This window comes from Antennarius striatus, chromosome 20 (genome assembly GCF_040054535.1).
Source record: "Antennarius striatus isolate MH-2024 chromosome 20, ASM4005453v1, whole genome shotgun sequence".
NCBI lineage: Eukaryota > Metazoa > Chordata > Actinopteri > Lophiiformes > Antennariidae > Antennarius > Antennarius striatus.
The window spans coordinates 1,672,799-1,694,683 of NC_090795.1; the positions used below are offsets into that span (position 1 = coordinate 1,672,799).

At 43.7% G+C, this 21,885-nt stretch overlaps 1 protein-coding gene across 1 annotated transcript in view; it reads right to left on the reverse strand.

Annotated features, from left to right (window-relative positions):
• Positions 1-2,370: 2,370 nt before the first annotated feature.
• LOC137587704 (cadherin-12-like) overlaps positions 2,371-21,885 on the reverse strand; it is an 81,226-nt gene continuing 61,711 nt past the window's right edge. The window contains exons 7-12 of the mRNA XM_068304295.1: positions 17,622-17,875; positions 13,670-13,806; positions 10,711-10,832; positions 7,287-7,404; positions 5,576-5,827; positions 2,371-3,733 (exon numbers count right to left, since the gene is read on the reverse strand). Coding sequence (XP_068160396.1) covers positions 3,222-3,733; positions 5,576-5,827; positions 7,287-7,404; positions 10,711-10,832; positions 13,670-13,806; positions 17,622-17,875 — 1,395 coding nt within the window. The 3' untranslated portion in view covers positions 2,371-3,221. The remainder of the gene's footprint in view (positions 3,734-5,575; positions 5,828-7,286; positions 7,405-10,710; positions 10,833-13,669; positions 13,807-17,621; positions 17,876-21,885) is intronic.

A 21,885-nucleotide genomic window follows, 5' to 3' on the forward strand; every position in this document is an offset into this window, starting at 1 on the left:
GTTCAGGTTGGACGGATAGATGGAACATCGTCTTTAGACGCTCTACGACACTAGGAAATATCGGTTGGCTTCAGCAGACAATCCTTGTGCCCATTTTCCTCTAGAAAATGAGCTGTAAAGTAACACAGAGCGTTCCCGGTGATGTCTATTATTCTTTCAGTCTAAGCAAATTGTTCAGTTCCTACAACAATGGAAGAGTTTATTCAAAAGACGCTCTGACAAGTCGTCTTTGTTGAATGGTGACAGCTAGGCTCGCGCAGACTCGTCTGACTCAGAAATTGGTTTCTGTAAACACCTTGGTTGACAACACAAACAATTGCGCCGTAATTTGAAAGTCCTGTAAAATGTGATGTTTACCAGCAGCGAAGGAGACGCGACGGAGTCTTAAAATCGTGTCGAAATCTCTTGTAAGAATGAAGACGGTTTGATTTTACAGTGGCTCTAGTCGTGCTGGAGTGCTGGCAGGGAAAAGGCTAGAGAGGGGAATGAACAATGAGCTTGGGCAACGCTGTTCACGGGGGGGGTTGAACCCAATCCAACGTAAACAGTATCCATGCCATCGCTTCTTTTTTGAGTTGGCTTGTGGGACGCCCTCCCCCGAGCTCCTGCATGGATGGAGCCAGCTCTTTCATGTTTATGCAAAGGATGGAGAGCCTTCCTCTCCTCCCTCTTATCGCTGATGTCTCTGTTTGTTCTGCATCTCCATGCTAGAGGGGGTAAGGCATCGGTCGCGTGGGGGCCACGCAAGGTCTAGTTCCACCTGGGGCTAAGACGTCACGTGACACTATCTTTATTCTCATGCCAAATGTCCTATTCATTGGATGCTCAAGCAGTATTGTTGGGTTTTGGCCCTTGGGGTAAGGAGCATCATCGTCCAGACTGGACAATCTCCGCAAAGCTGCTTCTGAGCCAATCAAACTGGTTTTTATCAGATCTCAAACATCAGTCCATCTAGAAGAAGTTCTGGCTCCAAAAAAATGATATTTAATTTATTTAATTCCTTTTTCAAAAACACAGTTGTCACATTTTGTTTGGTTTAACCGATTCACCCATACATTTTCAATAAAATAAGTTTTGAAAGTGAACACGGCAGTAAACGTAGCAGCACGTAAGGTCATTAAACGCACCATTAAATACCACTAAAACAGTGTCAAAATCCTGAAAAAAATTAATGAATCAAATGATATATTTGGCTTTATATTGGTAAACCTGTTTCTTTGTAATCATCAAGTATCTCTTACTCAAAATGTGACTGCGTTGTCAGAGATTACAGTAATTCAAAAGCATGTTTAAAGATGCTAACCAAGATTAAACTTCTGTTTTTGCCGCTGACAAGGGTCGTGGACCGCTTAATGGTCGTACAAACTCCATCCCATCCCTTCAGCCTTGAGGTACCGCTGATGGATGCGAGAGCAAGAGGAAGATGGGAGAATTGTGACATATACATTGATAAAGACGCTTCATTTGCGTGTAACTGCTTTACTGTAGTCATCAGATCATGACAAGAAAATGTAGCCCTCATGATGTATACACCATTGGGGCTCCAGCGTGATTTGTAGGTCTTAAATTGTGATTTTCCAACCTGTAGTCGAATCCAGAAAGAGTCATTCATCTCCTGTCAGAGGTTATGTCAGAGAAATCCATGTGCACTTCAAACATTGCTCTTTGATGAGGAAAATAAATGGTAGCCACAAAAGAAATTTCTTTGTTTTTTCAATTTGTTTTGATGGAACATGACTAAAACGCTAAAAGCTCGCCCTTAAGGGAAAAGGCGATCCAAGTGGACGCAAGCAAATATGTTAAGTGTTTTGATTTTGAGCTGATTATGTTGAGAGTGGTTCTCATGATGGAGTAAAAAGGTCTAATATTTACCCCGGAGAGGTCTCGGTCGAGAACCACGAATGCCTGCACAGAATGTTTTCTCCATATATTGGGGCAAATGAAGGGTAATAACGTATGCAGATGATCTACATGTGTATATCTGCGCCAAATTTAAGAACAATTCATCCGTTTTGAGGAGGAAAAATTGTAATATTGTGATTAGACTTCATGGGAATCTACGACCAGTTGGGTATTCCTACCTCACCAATCCACTTCTAGATTAGAATTTCAAGACAAGCACAAGAATGAATCCTTTTTGACCCGAGGCCGACTCCGTCAGTCCCATCTGACCTCGCTGAGTTCAAGCTCCTTCCATGTTGTCAGAGATAAGAAGCATTGGTTGCTCTTTTGACAGCTTCAACACATGCAGCACTGTTTTCCCTCTAATCTGGGGGTGGATTAGCTCTAAATATCACTCGATCTGACACCGACAGCATGGAAACGTGAGCCAAATAAGATGGAACAGAAAGGCGTTTTGTCCAAGTGTGGTTTATTTAAGAAAACTGTGTTTATCACGTGACTGAACTGCAGTATTTAGCCCTAATTCATCTTTTTTTTTTTTTTTTTACAACTCTAGTACAAGTCTATTCACAGTACCCACCTAACGGAAACATACATTTTCATGTGGGCCTTTTGTTAATTACAAAATTTCCCTCGAGTGTCTCCAAAAAAATAAAAATTACAGATTGATGACTGATAGATAAATAAATAAATACACAAAAAATCTGATCCAACTCAATAAGCCAATAAATAAATAGAACAATAAATAACATTCAAAACTTCTTTGGCCGAACTCGGGCCGCTTTATTATCCCTCCCTCCCCCCGTAGGTTGACATTGCTGTTTGGTGGATATGTCACCCAATCAGAGCACAATATTCTGACTGGATATTATATTAACCAATGGGGTTCCTAGGAAAAAAAAAACTGTATATGTGGCATGAAATAGCGTGAAAGAACAATTATATCGAGGCACTTTTAAGGATGTTACAGGAAATGACAACATTTCCACGTGTTTGCGCGTTCCCCAAGAGGAGAGAAGAATGTAAGACAGAAAACAACATTCAGTTGAAAGCTAATTGTATGAATGTCTTCCTCATTCAGTTACGTAACTGCATTTTTTTAAAATTAGTTTTTCAACTTTTTTTCCTTTTTTTTTTTTTTTACAATTTTGGGACAAAGGATGGTCAAAAAGCACCACGAAAAAAAAACAAAAAAACAAACAAACGAGGAGTGAGCTGGAAAAAAAATCAATGAAGACGAAAAACGATGGTAAATCATTGTGTGTCGCCAACCAAGGGATCATTGTTACATATCTGCTTTTAGGAGTCTTTGAACAACATCATTGCGTGTTTTCTGTGGTGGTCGAGTCCGACTGTGTTTCCAACCGATCCCCAAATATCCCCGCCAGTGTCTTAAAGCGGGGTCCCCAATCGTTGAGGTAATCGTAGTCCTCCTCAAGCTCCACGGGGAGGGAGTCGATGGAGCTGAGCGACTCGGCCACCGAACCGTTGCCCTCGTACGCGTACGTAGCCAGGGAGTCATAGGGCGGGGCCGAGTTGTCCATGTCGTGCTCCTTCAGACGCTGGTTGATGAAGTCTCGGATGTCGGCGTTGTCCTGAGACACCGGCGGCCGGGGGCCCCTCTTGATCTCAGGTTTGACGTCCCTGCGGAACAGGTTTTCCTTGACTACCTTGGGGTTGCGAAGAGTCCCCATGTCGAACGCGTGCGTGTCCTCCTCGCCGCCGCCCTCGTCGTCGTAGTGGATCACGTTGTCCCGGATGTCCTCTTTGGACGACATGAGGGTCTCCTTTTTCTTCTGCCGTCTCAAGCCCACGTAGAGAACCACGATAACTGGGAATAACAAATCGGGATTACAAAACAACCCTGATTAGCATACCTTTCGGCAAATGAATAATAGCCCACATGTTCAACTCTCATTCCGTCACCAGGTGTTAATGGGGTGATAGTAAATGAAAGCCCATTAGAGTCATAAATAACAAAGATATCTATAATACAGTAATTCACATAATTGCGGCCCAGTTTCAAGCTAAACCTACATTTATTATGACCTGTAAATCGATGCCTACTGGGAGCTGCTTCAGCAGCTCAAAGGGAATCATTTGTTCCGGCGATATTAAATACATCACCCAGCACACGACTGCAAATATTTACTGACAACATTCAACACGCCAGACGTCGCTTTGGGGGTCTTTGCATTTTCCGTGGCGAGCTTTTTTCAACAAGTTGGAATGAAAATCCCCCTCCTCTTCTTCCTCTCTCCTGTCGGTGCGATCTGTAAATGTCGCTCCGACTCTTTCTCCTCCAGGTCGCCTTGGAAGGAAAACGACGGATTCATCCGACATCTCTGACGTGAAAGAGCCCAATAAAAGCATTCAGACTCGACCTAAAGTAGGTCCCCTCCTGAGATCGTCCTCATACCTCCCTCCATCCTCCCATGTGATGCTATCTGCCTTGTGCGTGGCGCACCTGCTCCCCCTAGTGGCGACAGAGTAGACTTCCACAATAATAGGTTGATATAGGAGAAACAACCAATCGGAATCCGTCTGGAGGAAGCAGCCAAGCAGATGAAAGTCTCCGTCTAATTTACCTCATCACTTCTCCTCGCAGGACAACTGGGTCATCCTGACAAATCCTCCCAGGGACCAAAGTGGCTCCACAGAGATGCTCTCCCTGTGAGTTCTGATTCTGTCTAACGCTTCCCTTCCCGGGAACAGCCTGACAGTTTGGCGACCACCTCGGCCTCGGGATAGGGCGAGCCGACTCTTCTGAAGGCGTTCTGAGACGAACGCGAAAGACTGTGTGCGTTTTTATGTTGAAACTCTATAGTCTAGACTCGTAAACAGTCTTGTTGTCGAGGCCTGACGAGAGTCGGACAGTAAATTCCGCATTAGATGGATGCAAATAAACCTTCCCCATCTTCATAATCGTATTCATAATCCGGGCACCGATGCCGTAAACCTACATTTACTGTCCTCCCTGTTATGCAGATGAGTTTGGACATTAATAGCAGGGAATTAAGTGGGAGTTTTACAAGCGTGACCTTGCATGACTTGTAAAAGCTGTAGCCGGAGCAGCAGCCACAGGGAAGCAAGATTGGATTTAGTTTATAGAGCCAAGCATCCCTCCCCCTCGTCTTAAACGCATCAACGAACGACCAAATTCATACGACCTCTAGGATTAACAGTGGAGAGACGCCAAATGAGGTTTGATTGTCTATTCGGACAAACTGAAGTGGATCTGGATATTTTTTTGATGGATGTTTATATACAGGTGTTAAGATCGCAATGCAGTCAATGTCCACCGAGAAAAAAGGTAAAACTACACCTGAGATGTCTCCCAAGTTCTCTCCTGAACTTGAACATTTGGTTTATGTACAGTAGTTAAAACAGTTTTCGTCTCCAGCAGGATATCAGCAACAAAGCAGAATCAATTCCAAGAAGAAAAGCAAACAGATTCCGAGGAAATGATACAAATTCTTTCATACCCAGTTGGAGCTACCAAAAAAAAAAAGCTTTGAAAAACAGGAATTTTATTTATAACCAATATTTTTGGATCAAAAAAGAGTCTAGAAGTCTGGTTTTACGTTGTTTTCTGCTTAAAAGTTGTGATCTTTGACCATTTTTGGAGAAGATTTGGAGTCTCGTTTACACGTCAAAGGATGGCGACGCTCACCTAAGAGGATGATGATGCACAAGAGGATGGCGATCAGCGCTCCTGTGCTGAGACCCACGGGGAGGAAGATGGCCTCCGCGCTGCACGTTAGCAGGGAGCCGTCGGATTCGCAGCCGCACACCCGGATGGTCAGGGTTCCCGTGCTGCTCTTGGGCGGATATCCGTTATCTTCAATCGCCACGGGGAGGAAATAGATCTCCTGCAGGCGCCGCCTGAAGCCGCTCCGCTTGGTCACGATTCCGGCCGTGTTGTCTGCAAAAAAGAAAACCCCAAAACATCCATTGATTTGAGTTTATTTTATTCTGAAAGGGTATGTGGGCCCAGATTAAAAGAATTCTACAAATGTTTGCTGAAAGCCCAGAAGCATTTCCTTGATCTATACAGGTTCGACTTTTTTTTTCCTGGCCGGAGCAGAAAGGAAAAGACTCCCCAAACGGAATAACCTCAGATCAATCCGACCATCCTCTTAGTCGGGAGGTCCAAGTCAGACAAAAGCTTTTTCCCTGATTGGACCAGAATCTATGTCGATACTCCTGTGAAGACGATGAAAAGCTGCAACATATCAAACAGTCGTCTTATCAAACTTCATCGTTTTTACACCCGTGGAGTGCTTCACAAGGCGGTAACGCACCTGAAACCGGGAATCATTTCCTGTCTGCTTCAGAGAACCGGCAGATAATGGAGCGTTTCTTTTTATAAACACGGATGAAACCTTTCGGGGGAAGAAGGAGAAGGAGGACGATGAGCGGAATCGAGGTCGACAACGGATACCGGGGCGAGGGAACGTGTCAGGTCGAACCTGCCCGGTCCCGTCCACCGCTGCTAGACTGTCTGACCTCTGTCAAGCCGGGTTTGTTCCGCCGACGGAGCCCGGCGATGTTTTCTGACAGGAGGTCACGCGTTTTAGCACACCTCGCGTGTCGTGCACACCCGCCGCGATGTTGGCGCTCCCTCTGCCTCCTGTCCCAGGTGCCCCCGGTGTTTGTATGTTGTGTCCCTGCCTATCAGATCTGGCTAGCAGAGGCCTCGGGCAGCCCGAGAACCCGCAAGACGCCGTGTTACAGAAAGGTAGAATTGGATCAGAGGTCCAGACAACGCCGTGTCCCCGCCCGCGACCTGCCATGTCCTACTTTTCTTTCTGGTTTGACTTCAAAGGTCTCTGAGACACTGTTTGAATCGAAATTCTACTCATCATCGGTCGTTTTTATGAATTTTTAACGTTTAAAGCTGTGTCATCTGCAAACTTATTGTCCTTTCATAAAAAGCGCTAAATTAGCTTAACTCGTCATTAATGCTGCTAAAATTTGATCATTTTGCAAGGCGTTCGCTACTAATTTAACAAGGCAGTAACATCCTGCAACACCCCAGAATTCAAAATTGTACCCTGACCTACTTGCATAGGTCAAAGATCAAAGCTAGTGCTCTGACCTACTGTCATAGATCAAAGCAGTAGCTTTGATCTACGATCTTACACTGGCATTCCCCCTTGTCTTTCTATCTTATCCAGTTCCTGAGTGTAAAAAAGCTGAAATTTGACCTTGACCTCATTTTCTCAAGGTCAAGGTCATCATCTCATTTTCATCCCCTTTCTGCCCAAGTAATGTGCTTCTTGTTTCATCCTTCTATCTGCAACGGATGTGAAGATATTTGGCGTACAAACTAACGAACAGACAATTACAATACATCAACAAGACAACCCAAGAGGACATACTTCCAAAGTCCCGGATGGTGAAGTTCCTGTTCCTCGGTTCCTCCTTGGGGGATTTGAAGGAGAACTGCTGCCCCGCCATCGGTAGATCGTGGTCCTTAGCGCTGAACATCTGAATCACCTGTTAGAAAAAGAAAACCACAAACTCAATCATGGTTTTGTTTTTTTCTTCCGTTTTTAGCCGTCCTCCGTTGGGAACATCAGGTTCAGATTTAAAATCCTTTCATCTGGATACTGACAGCGCAGCTGGAAGGTTCTGTTTCATGTGCTTGTTTCAATGTCAAATTTCTCCCCTTAATGGAAAATGAAACCGCCTACAGGTCAAACTGTTCTGGCAGAAAATGTGAAATTATTCACCGCAGAACGGAGGTGTCAACGCGTCTCCAGCCGACTGCATGCTAGACCTGTCAGCGTCAAAGCGGCGAATGGTTCCCAGCAGGTTTTATTAGTATTAGTTTTATTGGACGCAGTTAGGGTGCCTTTGATTGATAACTCCCCCAAATTGGGTCGCCTCAACATACGGCATGATGGATTAAGTTTATTCAAAACTGTTGGGGGTTGTTCAAGGGTTATGAAGGTGGTTTAAGGACTGTTTTTATTGGAGGAACACAAGAAAAGCTCCTAAAATAATAAAAAAAGAACATGGATTCTGCCCAGTTGTCTCCAAACAGACTAGGACCAACCTGACCCCCCCAAAGCGTGACGAGGTCCGAATGTGTTGCTCCCTCTCTCAGCGTTTGGGTAAGACTCAGTAAACCCAACGCCGGCAGCTGTACTCTCCCCATTATTGATTTCCAGCGATCAAATTAGGTCGGCGATGAATAAATCTCAAACTGCAACCGGCAAGCTATGTCCATTTGCATCCATCATCATTCGACTTTAACCGACGCATCGTTTACACCGTTGATAACGGCTGGCGTCCGTCAGGCCACGTCCAGTGAGTGATGCATGTTGGGTAGGGGCAACCCCAGCGGAGGAGCAGTTAAGTCACAAACCATTAAACTGGTCGTCGGTTAATCCCAGTCCGGCAGACGGGTCTAATCTAACTGTGACTCACCTGGAAATGGTAGAAACAAAGCAAAAACCTGACTCAGCATCCTAATCCCAGAGGTTTACAGATGCTAAGAGGCAAATGGGACATTTTAATCTGTCACCAGCCGTCAGGTCGTCCTCATGATATGAACATTCGACTTACAAACCTTCGATTTACGAACATTCGATTTACAAACATTCAATTTACGAACATTCACAGATAGGAACTCTGAACTAGTTGATGTTAACTATTTGTGGATTAACTGAGAAATTTAATAAAATCAAACGTAAAGGGGCGTGTCTGATAATAATGACATTTAAATGACCTCAATCAGAGATTATAGATTGAAATTGAATAAATAACGATTTACGAACAATCCAATGCACGAACAACCTTTCTGAACCAATTGTGTCTTTGAAGGTTGAGGACTACTTTCTGCTTACAAAATGGTTAATTAAACCGTTAAATGATGGATAAATAATAAAATGTGTCTTTTAAAATACAGTAAAATTAACAAAATCACTTCCTCTTTGCTCACTTTTTTGTGCTGCAGTTGCAGAAAATCTCTAAATAAAGTTATATTTGCATTAATTTTCTTCCATACTGATCCTATCCTATTTCAGAGAACATAGAGTATAAATATGAACCTAGCGTGTGACCTGTCAGCCTCGATAATCAGCATTGAGCTCATTTTATAACGCTTATTTTCCAATAATTATAATAACATCATTCTAAGGTGTATAATTACACCGTGTGATGTAATAATAATAATAATAATACTCTCTTTCGTGAGCTTGAGGACGTTTTCTCCTCCTCTCCGCCGTGACCGCAGCCCCGGCTGCTCTAACTGCTTATTTACCGGCTGCCATTGTGAGGCGTTAATGGCTTTAAGTATATCGCTGCCTTTGGCTCTCGGCTGCTTTGTGCATTTAGCCCCGATACGAGTGGTCCTAAATGTAATGTAAATGTAATTTTCCATGGGTTTGCAGGACTGCAGTCCAATTGGGCCTTATATAACAAAACAAATGCAAGAGCAAAGAGCCTATTATAGGATGGACTGTACGTAAATCTCCATCGTGGTTTGCTGCTTTTATGACTCCTTTGTCGCTAGTTTTTCTCATTTCACACTTGACCAGTTGACCAGCAGGTCGCCGCCTACATTAAACATTAAAATCTTTGCGTTTCACTTTCTTTCTTTACTTTTAACCGCCTCTGTTTGGGAAACTCGGAGCTTCCAAAAAGCAGCAACATCAGCAGCGCCTCAAACCGTCAACAGATAGAGGATCTGCAGTTCTTTATCATCCGCCAGCTGTGAGCAACACCTGGTGGAGTCGTGCTGCGGAACCACTGGAGGGGCGTTTGTACTCTGAACCGGAGGGCGAGGGAGGGAAAGGTGGGAAAGAAAGGGATTACAAGGAGGAGATTAAAATATGGAGGAAAATCTGAGGAGACAAGGTGATGCTTGCAACCCGTTTTTAAAAGTCTTCGCTACATCGACTTTTATTTCTAGCCCCAGTTTAGAAACTTTAGAAAGTCTTGGAGTCATATATTGAACATGCATTTTATTTTGAAAGGCTTCTCCTCCTGCATTATGGTACTCAAGGTAAATTGTGACTGACAGGTAATACCCATAATCCTCAGTAAATACAATTTGCAGCCTTCATGACCTCTTGAATGTCAATTCTCGCCCTTAGCCCTTAGCTTGCCAGAGCTGAAACAAATATCTGCGATCCATCAATGTGGAATAAGCCAAAAATTGTGCATTCACGCAGGATCCCGTCGCCCGAAATAAAGGCTTGCCGGGGCCGTTTGTCTCGACTCGATCTGGAAGGATGAAAACGCTGCAAAAATCACGTCCGGGTTTCACATTAAAAAGACGGTGGAGCCTCAAATGCAGCCGTTATTTTGACTGCAACAGGCCTGAGGACCAGCGAAACATCCTCCGTGTGATGAGGAGTCTACAGCAATTTGATAGACTGCCAAAGAAGCTGCTCCCGCAGAACGCTAACTGCATATAGATGCTAGTTAATGGGCTAATTTACAGGCGCAGGTGGTTTGCAATGCGCACAGGCAAAATCTGCACCGCAACTCAAATATATCATGTGAAATGTACTCTGGGTTGCGGATATGCAAAGCAGCGATGTACTTTATGACGGCGCCTTCTGCTGAATTCGGCTCTACCAAGCAATAAGTACAAGATTTAAGTTCGGGCCATGTACCGACAGGTTTCCTGCAAACTGTTTTAGTCTAGTGACCTTGATTAAAACATGGAAATCTGACCTTTTATTAGGTCCGAGTTAAACGTGTGCAGAAAGGTAAATCTCTGCACACCAGAAAATCTGTTTTTCTGGGTGTAAATGTAAAAATAAGGTCTTGGGGAGGCCTCAAACGCACCTGTCCGACTTTGGCATTTTCACACACGAAGCACTCGTAGAGACTGGCGAGCTCCGGCGGGAACTCGTTGATGTCCAACACGTGGACGGTGACGGCCACCCGGCTGGTCAGAACCGGACTGTCTGCAGCAGGAAACACAAAGAAGAGGTTAAACACAATGAGTCCGACCATAAGGGGCGTCGCTTTGGTGCAGGGCGGTCTTGACGGTCCAAGAGACGGTCCAAGGCTTCCTGCATCTGGAACATGTCGGTGCATATATTGGTGTTTCACGAGGTGTTTGATTGATGATGTTGGGGAGACTTGGACATAAAAATACACATTACAGACATCCCGTGCGTCATCTGCAAATAATGAATGTCTCAAATCTTAAAGTACGGCTCTTTGGAGACAAGATTCTCTTTGCTGGCTTTGTTTTCCTCCGGTTCTGTTGTGGGTTCTCGCCTTGAGATGTGCAGCCCATATTAATTATAGATTGAAAGCCCGGTTGAGAGGGACTAACAGGAATCCACGGTTGTTTGTTACAATCGTTTCTCACCGCGGGGGCACAACGGGGAAATGTTCTTTTTTGTGCGAAAGCCAGAGCAAGGTAAACTTTATGGATTCGATGTGGGAATACGCTTCGCTCTGCAGCGAGGGGCTTAGCGTGGCGATGACGGTGCAGGGGTGCAAAGGTGTGTAGGTTTATGTGGGGGTGGGTGGTTTATGTGGGGGGGCGGGGGCGGGTTTGTAGAGTTGCCCAAAGGGGATTGAAGACGCAGCCACAGCTCTGTTAGTAACCCGTCTATGACCTTGAAGGAAAAACCAATCTTCCCACCGAGGTAAAAAAAAAAATGACACCAAGCATGGGATTTGCTTCTGAACCGCCGGCGCTGAAGCTAACCCAGCAGAAATTCTGATCCATCTGGTCATGAAGGTCCACAATTCCTTAGATATTAAAAAGCTGAACAAATCTTGATAAATAAAAATGTTTCTCTGAGGATGTTATTGCCTCTTAAACTAAAAAGCTCCACAACTGCTTACTGGACTCCATCAGCGATGCATCGTCTAGTCCACTAGATGGTGCAATGGTACAGCGGTTACATTTCAAATCTGACTAGCGTCAGCAATTCAGCCCCCGATAACAAATGCTCCCTTTAATTTTATTGAAACTTGATCTTGTGTTGCTGAACGCTCCGTCGGTCAGCCGTAAAGAGCCCCGCTTTACGACACTCCTCACCCCGTGTATTACTGTTTAAAATTAAGCTCATTTCAATAAAAAAAACCCCTCCATCTTTGCATTCAATCAAGCACAAATCCATAAAACGTGCGGCGAAGGGATTCTTTCAGAGGAGTAATCCGCAGATTAAATGAAGAAACTCACGTCGATGGAGCTAAACTGAATTAGCGTCGCCTCCAACTACCGAGGTTATTATCATTTAAAGATCCTCCCCTCTCTCTGTGAGCGCCACCAGGCTTCACTGCCAAAATACAAACCTCTAATCCAGTCCCGGGTCTGATCCTGATCACCTTTACTATGTGGTGTTCCTCAGGGAAGAAGGCGCTTCTTCGAGGAATTACCGGGAAAAATCCCACGAAGTTAAGAGTTCTAACTCTGATCAGAAGGGATTCAGACGCCTTTATTCAAGGAAAACTTTATCCTCTAACTCATATTGTTGAGTCGTTCCCTTAGACTGATTGTAACAGGAAATAAAAGGTGTCCAAGGACACCAACATTTAACACGTGTTCACGTTTTTCCTTTATTTGTCATCGATTTCTCATAGAATGGCGTTATTTCCACGGGCCGTGAAGGTATCGCACCTCAGTATTTACTGCTGTCCTTTATGGTTCACAACTCGAATAACAGACAGAAAACAACCCGGCGATGATAATAGAATTCACCGCAGACGAGCCATAAAAAAGCTTTCCAGAACACAAAGTTCTGCCAAATCTCCGTCAAGGTCAGAAACACATTTTGAAGTTGGGACACAAACTCCAGGGCCCTGGGTTTATCTCCGTCCCTGCGCCACCAGTGCGACCGTTATTCTTTCAACGCCGGGTGATGCGACTTCTTTTCTTTTCTCTCGCCTCTAATGAAATATTGGTTCTCCGAGAAGCCACAGAGGGCAGAAGGGGGGTTGAATGAGAGGCTGATAAGGAAGGAGCGGGAGGCAAATGAGCGAGACAAAGATGTGCGGAAATCCCCACGTCACCCGACTCGACACGTGACCCGACTGTAAAAACTCCCCTTTGCGTCCTTTTCAGACTTCCACATCCTCCGGTTTCGCCGACGCTTGAGCGAAAGAAAACGCACATATGCACATTGAAAAACGGAATTAGCGTGCCGCTGATGTGACCTTGAAGGGGAAGTGAGTAATATCGGTTTCCAAGGCGACAATGATTCAAGTTTTAACAGCCCATATTTCACAGTCTGTCCTAATGAATATACAGCGTGGGTAATTTTGATTGAGCACCATCCTGCCTCTAGGATAATGACTTTGACGGTTCTTAGCAAAGATTTGATGACTTGATGACGATGGATTTGCTTATTTATCCGGAAATTCGCTCCACTTCCTTCATAAAAACATAATTAGCTGGTTGACACGTCTTTTAAAGCCGCCGCTCCGCATTGATCCGACCGCCTTCCTTCCGCCGTTAAACTCCAAAAAGGTACGCGTTTTTTTTTGTTTTTTTTTACTGCGGAAGGAGTAAAAGTTGACTCTCCCCTTCGATGCCAATGTCATCGAACGTATTAAAAAGATACAGTTAAAAAATGAAAACAGAGTTTGCTGAGACCACCTCCTGGAGATACGTCCTTTCAGGGGAGCCATCAGGGTTTATAGTCTCCTATAAACCTTTCTAGCAAAATGGGATTGAGTATTGACTTGAGTAAAAGCGTGGTAAATCCTTCACGTAGATAATGGCAGGGGAAGGACAATGACACCCCCCATCAATCACCATCGATCCGCTTGTCATACTCACTGAGTTTGGTCGCCACCACCGAGATGTTGTGTTGGGCGATGTTCTCCCTGTCCAGGAGCTCGTTGGTGGAGATGGTCCCCTCCACCGGATCGATGTCGAAGTAGCTGTCCAAATCGCTCTTCCAGTCGATGGAGTACCTGGAAGAGAGTGTTGGTTTTAACCGTCTCCGTTTCCATCGTAAAACCCCGAGGATCCTCCCGCCGGGGCTCATGTATACGAGTTAGCCCAACGACGACGCCGTCTTCATCGGCTTCATTACTCATTCTGAACGGTCATTTCCAGAAAATGTGCTGAGGGTCGCACATGCGTTCCAATCTGGTAATGGGACCGTGCTGAGCCGACGGTTTCCCTCGTGAGCATTAATGAATTTTTAGGCGCTGATGGAATCGCATCAATCCCTCACAACAAAGGCGTAAAAGATGAGGGTTCGGCGTCCGGGAACAGAGGAGACGTCGTCCTCTCTCTGAAATACAACTTTAGTCTTGGGTCATTGTAAAAACGGAAGAGAACGGCGCCGGTAATGACGTCGCGTCGTTTGATCTAAAAAGGCTGGTTGTCATTAATAAAGATGATTTTCGCCCTTTATTACCAAGCGTGTCAAAGGTTTTGGGTTCGCTGCCTTGCTCGCGGGAACTCCCACAGCACAGATGCTTCGTTTGAGTTGAAGGACGACATCTATAGATCAACGTGTGTTTTTTTTTTTTTCTTCTTTTTCCCAGCAAGTTATTTGATCTTAAAAGGCGGTTCTCATTAATATTTAATATCGACGCTTGTTTTCACACCCTAGAACGTCAAACTGGACTCAGTCATGAACAGGAAGAACCATCGACGAGATTCAAACCCGAACATCTCCAAAGAGCCATAAGAAAAATATTTGAATGGACTTTTTTTTAAATTTCTGTGTCGTCTTTCACGTCAATTTCTTCATTTTTAAAATTCTTTATTACTGCATGTCTTCAAAACTATACTATAAATGAGAAATGTATTAATTTATTATGCTTATATAACACTGAATACTTAAAAATAATGAAAATATTATACAGTCCAAACATTTTTTTTTCATTTTCTATTTGTTTCATTAAAATCAAATTATTAAAAGAAAATTAACTAAATAAAAAAATAAAAAACTAAATGAAAAGAAAGCTCATAGAATAATTTATAATATTAATAAACCAAATTCCCATCATGGATTGAAAAGTTGAACATTTGATAGTTTTACCTCTGGGGAAAAAACTTTTTTTGGGGATATTTTAATTTGATTTGAAGTCACTAAACCACATATTTTCCATTGCCAGTGTGGCCCAGCACTACAAGGAACCATAACATGACATATCAGTGTTTTGAAATTCAATTAAGACAAAAAAAATCTAATCTCTCAACATAGATCCAATTAGTTTCTTTCAATAACACAAGATGGAAAAGCATCAAAAGCAATTTTCAGTTGTTTCATTCTGAGATATCATTAAGGAGACTAGAGCCCGTCTCCAGCGACGAGAGAGGAATCACACATCTAAAAAGAGGCCGCTAACGCTGATAACTGCACATATAAAATTAATTAGAGGATTATCTGCTGCTTTTGAGCTGCAGGAATATTAACCCAGCCACACAATACACAAGGTAATTTGAACAAAAAAAAAAATGAAAAAAAATGAAAGGTTTATTTTTCTATGGTCATTGATTTTTAGAGTTCATGGTTTCCTCTGTTGTAAAAAACAAAAAACAAAACAGCATCAAGGTCACGACCGCAGCGTTCCTGCAACATGGTGTAATTCGCGGTTTAACTGTTTTAGACAGAGGCCGAAAGTTTGGCCTTTAAAACTCATCCCAACTTCGGTGGGTTCTTTACAATCGACCAACAATGCAGTATTCATGATGCCCTTTAGTCTCCCCCGGCTGCAGATAACTCACTCCATCCTATTAAATAGCAGAATGAGTGGAGTAACGTCTAAAAGCATATTCCCTATGCATGGCGGGTCATTGGCTCCATTGTTTCGAGGTGCAGAATGTGAGGCTGCTCTCTGAGGGCACTGGAATCAACTATGTCAGCTGTGGTTTTGATGAATATTTAAAATGCTGGAGACTCACTGAAGATTTTTTTTTTTTTTTTGGTTGAACAAATCTTCTTCCATTGTTTGTTGTTTTGCAAATGAAATATTCATGATAAAACCCATGCATGTCCAGACAACACGTTTTTATCATCGCGTTTTTCGGCAAAAGCCGTCACTCCAAAGCGAAGTGTCTGAGCAAAGGTAGAGATTCTAACAAAATGGTCCTCATACATTGTTAAAGGATGCATTTCTTTTGTCTTTAACAGTGAGTCTATTGTTACCCAGCTTTTGAAAGGTTGTTTTTTTTTTGTCCACACAAAAATAAAAGCACCTATAGAATACATTGACTCGCAATGAAATATAGAATATGTACAAAATAAATGTCAACTGGTGTCACAACAGCTGAAAAAAGTGCATGCAAACAATTTAAAAGGAAATCAGTTTTGAGTATTTGACATGTTTGGATAAAATGTGCATGAAATTGTACAACAAAAATGCACAATAACATGTACAGTACAGATAATTTCATCAGCTAAGAGTCAACAGAACAATTTCTTCTGAAGTTACGTCCCTGTTTGTGAATGATGCCCTTTAAATGTACATAAAAATATAATTTAGGTTGAACAGTGTTTGCAGTTCATCACATTTGGTTCGAAATTAAAAAAAAGAAAAAGTAATTTCATGTGTGACATTTTCTTTAAATTTTGCAACAAATGTGATGATCTGCAATGTTTTTATTTTATTTTTTTCCGTCATTGTGCATTCCATCGTATTGTAATGCAGATTATATTTCACCCACACCGACCATACCTCGAGGCACAGCTGCTGGATGAATTTAAAATGTAAAATAATCTCTAATAATTGATCTGAACATGACATTCAGACGTGACTTCACAGAGAGGAGATGGAAGGTTCAGATCTTCAGATGTGGGGGCATCTAATAAAGTCCTAATATTGCATCTGTCGCGGCATCAAACCCCCCCTCCCCCTACATCTGACAAGCTGCTGGCAGGACTTCACATGACAATGTCAAATGTTCTACATAGATTGATTAGTCCTAAAAGTGATCATCTCAGGATTAAAGTCATGATGAAGGCGACTGCAGACATTGATGAATGGATTAGAGTTTTAAAACCTTCAATTACTGGCTGCAGTATCAGTAGTTCTCCCGTCAGCTCTTTTATCCTCACGGGAGCCGCGAGGGAAACTTGGCTCAATAGTAAAGCCTCTCAAGATGAAGAGGAGCATTCAGATCCGGGGGGGTTGCTTCATTTATTAGAGCTTTTCAGGGGCCGGATCGACTCATCCTGAATAAAGTAAATATGATTTACATGGCGGGTCAGACTTCTGAAGCATCTGTATATATTTTCTTTTAAGATTACATGAGGCCATATTGGATCTGAAGGATTTTACAGAACTGAACTGACAGTCCAGTTCATCTGAGGATTATCCTCAGTCGTATATTAACGTATATTTTACATAAAACCTGTGAAAGATGTCCTGATAATTTCCTCCCGTGTCCAAGTATTGAGAATTATGGCTGTTTTCTGCCAAAATGCGACCATAAATCTCAATGCGATGTCAGGACCGGCCTTCAGGGGGCAGTAGAGAGCCAATCCATCCGGATTAATCATGCAACCCTTATTGTCTTGCAAGTTTCATGACTTCTGACCATTTAAAAGCGCCCTAAGCTGCTAAAAATGCTTTTAAATAGCAGAATATGCTAAAAAAAATTTAATAATGCATGAGAAAAATTATAGAAATCTTGCACCTCTGATTCCTGCATTGACCAAACTGCATGCTTACACAATGTGGATTGTAAAACTGCATCCATTCAGATAACTTTTAATGCATTCGATAAAAAATGCATTAAAATATGCTTATATTGAAGACTTTAACCCTACCTGACTGGGCTGCTGCTAGCATCCAAGTCCTGCGCCGTCACCGCTCCGATGATGGTACCCGCGGGCGTGTCCTCGTACACATCCATCACGTAGGAGGGCTTATCGAACACCGGAGGCTCATCCACATCCAAAACGTTAATCTTCACCGTCGCCGTGTCTTTGAAGGCCCCGAAGCTGTGAAAGCGCGGGTCCAGATGGGCGTTAGAGGCGTCTACCTTGAAGGTGTACGCCTTCTTTGTTTCGAAGTCCAACGGCTTTGAAGAAAGAAGAAGAAGAAGAAATAGGGGGGTATTAATCATCACAACTACAGTTTATTTTCTCCTGATAATCAAATCGTGATGGAGGACGCGCAGGCGCCACTCCTGCTGTAATTTCCTTTCTCTCTAGTGTGCATCTGCGCCAAGTAAGAGCACTTGACGAGACTGCAGTTACCGAACAAGAGCATCCGTGTTGACAGCGACTTGGTTTTTTTGTTTGTCGACTGATGAATAAGCGCTTTGCGCTATAAATCGGCGGCGTTGTCTGGATCCCGCTTTATTCTGCAACCTTCCCCCTACCAAAGAGGCGCTTTATTTGGTTTCTCCTCCAGCCTCTGACATATCAGACCAAAGTCAATTAGGGGGGAGGAATCTGCATCCTCGGCATGTCTTCGACTAGAGGTGTAAACACTCGACAGCAGCGACACCCGTGTTCGTACATCTGCCTGTCTGCTGCCCTCTCGAGTGTGAACGACCCAACTTGGCGAGCCTAGCAGTTTTGTACGCTCCACTGGCGCGGAGTCACATGAGAGACATTCCTTTCTGTGTATTTTCAAATTGACTAGCATGTAACCTCTACGGGCGGCGGCGGCGTTGGTTCGCTATCTTCCCGCCCCAGGAACTTGGAGCGCAGGTCTAGCATGTCGTCTTGAAGAAAGAAAGCAAAAGTGAAGCTACAGAGGAAGGAGCGGATGTGATTTTTTTTTTTTGTATGACCAGTCATCTGTCCAAATTCAAACGCACATGAATTAGCCAACTAATTAGAACCCAACCGCTAAAAAAATGACCAGAGGGTGTGCAATCATGATTTCACAGTCGTAGCAGATGTTTCTCAAAGCCCTCTGTCTCTCCTCCATCGCCATGGTTTCACAGTCTCGCAGCTACAGCAGGTGTCTATAAAAAAACAAAAAAAACAAAAAACCAGAGCTGGCCAATCTGAAAGCAATCATTGACCATCAACCGGCGTGATTGGTTTGATTACAGTCCACCAGATGCAACTGGCTGGCCACAGTTATAAGATCCCTCAACAGGAAATACACTCTGTCCCTTTCAATCTCTTTCAAGAAGTGACAACACCGGTGGGGGGGGGAGACCAGGCTCTCCAAAGTCAGTTCCCCCCCGAGTCTAGAACCTGAATTCACAGCAGGTGTCAGTCAGATTCCATCCCTACTAGAAAAAAACCAGATCTCCCATAAAGTCGTGGCTACAAAGAAGGCTATAAATTCCAGTAGTCATTATTTCGGTTTTTGGCGAGCGTTTGGCCGTCCTGCCGATTGCTGGAAATCTACATCAAAAGCGAGGCTGGTGTACTTAACTCCTCAAAAGAGGGAGTTCTAGGCACAGAAACAAACGCATCAATAATTCATTTCAAGTCTTCTCATTATGCGGAGCGTATATATTTTATTTTTAAAAAAAGGGAAAAAATGAACTGATACCTTTTTTATAATCGCGTTATATTGTGAAACATAGACAGCCATGCAGCGCTCAGCGGAAATTGGTGCACAGGTGGAGGAGTTGGGGGGTGGTTGGGGGAGGAGGCAATGCTGGGGGAGGTGGACAGCAGGTGGTGTGCAACAGGCCTCATTAAGCCAGAGACTCACCGAGAAGGAGGAGAAGCTCCTGCGCTCCATCTCAACATGCTGCATCACCACAATTAGGATAAAGGCCCAAATCCGCCCTTTGTAACTGTCTGATTTTCATTTTCAATCCTCCGCTTGCAGGAAAAGACGGGACTGATGGAGGAAGAGGAGAGGAAGGCTCTTCCTCGTGCGCGCACTTTTGCACAAGTCTCCAGCTGAGCACAGCTGGCATCGCCGACTTCGATTTGAGGAATTAATTGCGTAAATGATGTGTAAATTCAAAACTGTTGCGCGAGACAGAATTTACCTGGTGGCCACGGGACGGTTAGAGTTCAAGGGTCCATGAGACGATCATCGTGACGCAATCCCACCGATGCTAGCCTGTGCTTAGCATTCAACGCTAATCACAGGCTTGTTTACCGTTGACTTTTGAGGGCATAGAAGCGGCACTGAGAGTTAGCCACAGCTAACCACAGCTAGCATCCGGTCAGAGACAAAGTTGATCCGTTTGATCAATTCTCCTTTGCTAATGTCTAACCTAGGGGTGTCAAAGTCATTTTGGTCTGGGGGGCCACACACGGGTTCGTCTGATCTCAAGGTGGCCAGACCAATAGACTCATAGCAACATTACATAGAAGTAGCAATCGGTCCAATCATAAAACTCTGGGGCCGGACTGGACCTCCTGGTGGGCCAGAACTGGCCCCCGGGCCGCATGTTGGACCCCTGGCTTAGTGAACATTATATTTTATTTTTCCTCATAACCTTGCAAGATGGTAACAACACGCATAAAAAAGAGCTAAAGTGCTACTAGCTACTAGCTTACAGAGTTAGCTAAACAGCTAAGTAAAGCTAATATTAAAACCGAGGTAGAAATGAGAATTAGTTTAACATGTGGAGACACAAAACCAAACAAGACAAATTAAGATAATGTTAATCATGATGATAATAAAATTAATTTATACATTGAAAACTTGATTAAAAACTGTTGATTCACATATTTCTATTTTTCTATTTTCGAGTATTTCGAGTAGAGCTGCGTGCCCCTACCCCAACATGACCACCAGGGGGCGTTTACACACCTGAAAAGCACTCAGTAACACTGTCAGGTGATTTTGCAGGATAATCCATCACAATATTCAAGTCATCGTAAAACTTTACTGCTTTGATTTGTCATTTTTATCCATCCTGGTTCAGTTGTGGTATTTAATCAGGACTGAGTAGCAGGGGAAAAGACGACAGCAGATACAGGAGGGGGGGAAGGAAGACACCCCAGAAACAATGCAAGAGCAGCCATATGATTAAGTTTCCAGCAAATCCCGCAGATTAATTCACATATTGTAGTTTGGGTGGGGGGAAAGAAAAAAAAAAAAGCGTCACTGACTCTTTAATACATCTGAGAGACGTGAGCATGTCTGGCATATCTGTTGTTAAATAAGAATAAAACGGGGGGCCAGCGAGGGGTAATGAGAAAGTCTGAGTTAATGAGAAGACGTGCTAATGTGTCAACGCTTGACTTGGGGAGAATCAAATGAGATCTGGAGGCCATAAGGGAAATTTCCCCTGGAAAAAAAAAAATAAAAATCCGTCTATTCATTGTATTACCGAGCATATTTCACATTTTTTCCACGATGACCTACTTACGAGCAAAGGAAACCGCCGTTGGTACGTACGAGCGGCTATCGCGCGCGCGCTATCGTCCCTCTAAAAAACGCACACCTATCTAATGCGTGTTGAATTCCTCATTAAAGCCTCAGTAGTTATGCAGCTTTTATGAGTCGCCGCCGCCGACGCAACGAGGAAGTGGATCAACGGAGGAATTTGTAAGGAGGACACGCCGGGTTCCTCTCATGTCAGCGCCGCTGCTCTTCAACATCACAACAGAACATAGTTGAAATTCTAGACATGGTGCTGCGCCCTTTGATATGTAAATGTGCACCTTCATTGCACTGGCAGTGATACTGAATGAAGCAACATCTTTTTTTTAACTTCTTTTTTTTATTTTTTTTTATTCCCTGCCAACTTGAACGTGTTATTTTTCAGGTGGAATTAGCCGGTTTTGAACAATGGGCTAATCAAGGCGTGAAGGTGCGCGACGCACGTGTGAAATCCGCGATTCTAGATATATAACGAGAGATGACTCCTCCTCACTAGGCTAGGGAAGTGCTAGCTGCAGCTGTTTTGCACCACCTCTGTTATTTTTTTTTTGGTGGGGGGGGGGGGGGGGGGCTGGAGAAACGGCAATATGCAGATTGAAACGGCTTTAGTTGGGGTATTACAATACTCACACCTCAGCTGCTCTCTCAGTAATTCCAGTAGGTAGTGGAGGGTGAGGTGGGGGTAGTCTTCTGCTAACAACCGTAGCCTTTCCTCCCCCCCCAACCTTGAAGAATCGTTATCACGGCGTGGCAAGTCATTAAGCAGGTTTG